The 1146-nt window shown below is 49.1% G+C and overlaps 1 protein-coding gene across 1 annotated transcript in view; it reads left to right on the top strand.

Moving 5' to 3' along the window:
- Positions 1–926: 926 nt before the first annotated feature.
- EMH_0072730 (nuclear movement domain-containing protein, putative) overlaps positions 927–1146 on the top strand; it is a gene marked incomplete at both ends in the record, with an annotated part of 1821 nt that continues 1601 nt past the window's right edge. The window contains one exon of the mRNA XM_013499245.1: positions 927–1049. Within this exon, the coding sequence (XP_013354699.1) occupies positions 927–1049 (123 nt within the window). The remainder of the gene's footprint in view (positions 1050–1146) is intronic.

Raw genomic sequence — 1146 nt, 5'->3', positions numbered from 1 at the left:
AAACCACTCGACCGGAGGGCAACGGGGGCCAGACAGACAAGTGAGGCGGATTTAAATTGTACACTCACTCTCCCATTCACCCAGTCGTTCATTACTTCATTTGTTAGATATGCTTGCAGACATGTGTGTGTTGGTTTCACGGGTGTGTTCAGGCTGCGTAGCCGGCCTCCCTGTGAGGTTGTATTTGCCAGCCGTAGTGCAAAGAGCAGGTCTCAGCGTCTGTTTGTGTGTATACATGCGTCTGTTTTATTTGTTTATTCATTTTTGTCCCCGTTTGCTTGCGTGTACCTTTTGCTTGTTTTGCGTCTATCTTTCTCTCCAGGTATCGTTGGACCCAAACACTGGAGTCTGTGGACGTCTACGTGCCTGTGGGCGAGGGCGTGCGTGCGGCGCAGTGTGAAGTCAAGATAACCGGCACTAGGCTGACTTTGGGTCTCAAAGGACAGGCTCCCATCTTGAGTGCGAAGACGACGCCACGTTGATGCTTACTGCGTGCATTGTGTTTTGTTTTTGGAGTGGTGTTGACTTACTTCACAGTGTCTCGTACCGCTGTCAGTTGCTTGCTCTTTCCTTTTGTCATTGCCTGTGTATCTTTCCGTGTGAACTATGGGGTTCTTTCGTCCTTCTGTAACTCGTTTTGCCCCCCAGTTGCTTCTTTTTTGTCGCCTTCCCGATTTCCCCCTCCATATTTTATGCAAATGCTTGTCTGGCTTTGTCTGCAAGAGGAGTTCGCATTGCCGTTCTTCGTGCCTTCATTTTGCGCGCAACGTTGCCTCCGTTTTTTTCATACGACGGAGTCGTACTGTGCGGCTCTGGTTGTGTGGTATCCTGCTGAGGAGTTTTTTACTTATATCTTGCATGGTTATTGGCTGGCTTTGCCGCGTGCAGACGGGGAGTTCTCTCAAAGAGTGCAAGCAGAGGATTGCATGTGGACGCTGGAGGATCGAAAGACTCTTCATCTCAGCTTGGAGAAAACAGACAAAATGCGATGGTGGAGTTGCGTCTTGAAAGGCGACCCGGAGATCGACACCAAGACTATTGTCCCTGAGGTACTAGAGATCAATCATCTATTTCGATCAATCCGTGAAGAAATATGTACTTACGTACATCCCTGCGCGTCTGCAGTGTGCATGCGCATTTATGTTG

The sequence above is a fragment of the Eimeria mitis genome, genomic scaffold, assembly GCF_000499745.2.
Source record: "Eimeria mitis Houghton genomic scaffold, Emh_scaff4136, whole genome shotgun sequence".
NCBI lineage: Eukaryota > Apicomplexa > Conoidasida > Eucoccidiorida > Eimeriidae > Eimeria > Eimeria mitis.
The sequence above is the reverse complement of the archived record's forward strand: the minus strand, read 5'-3'. Positions and strand labels throughout refer to the sequence as shown.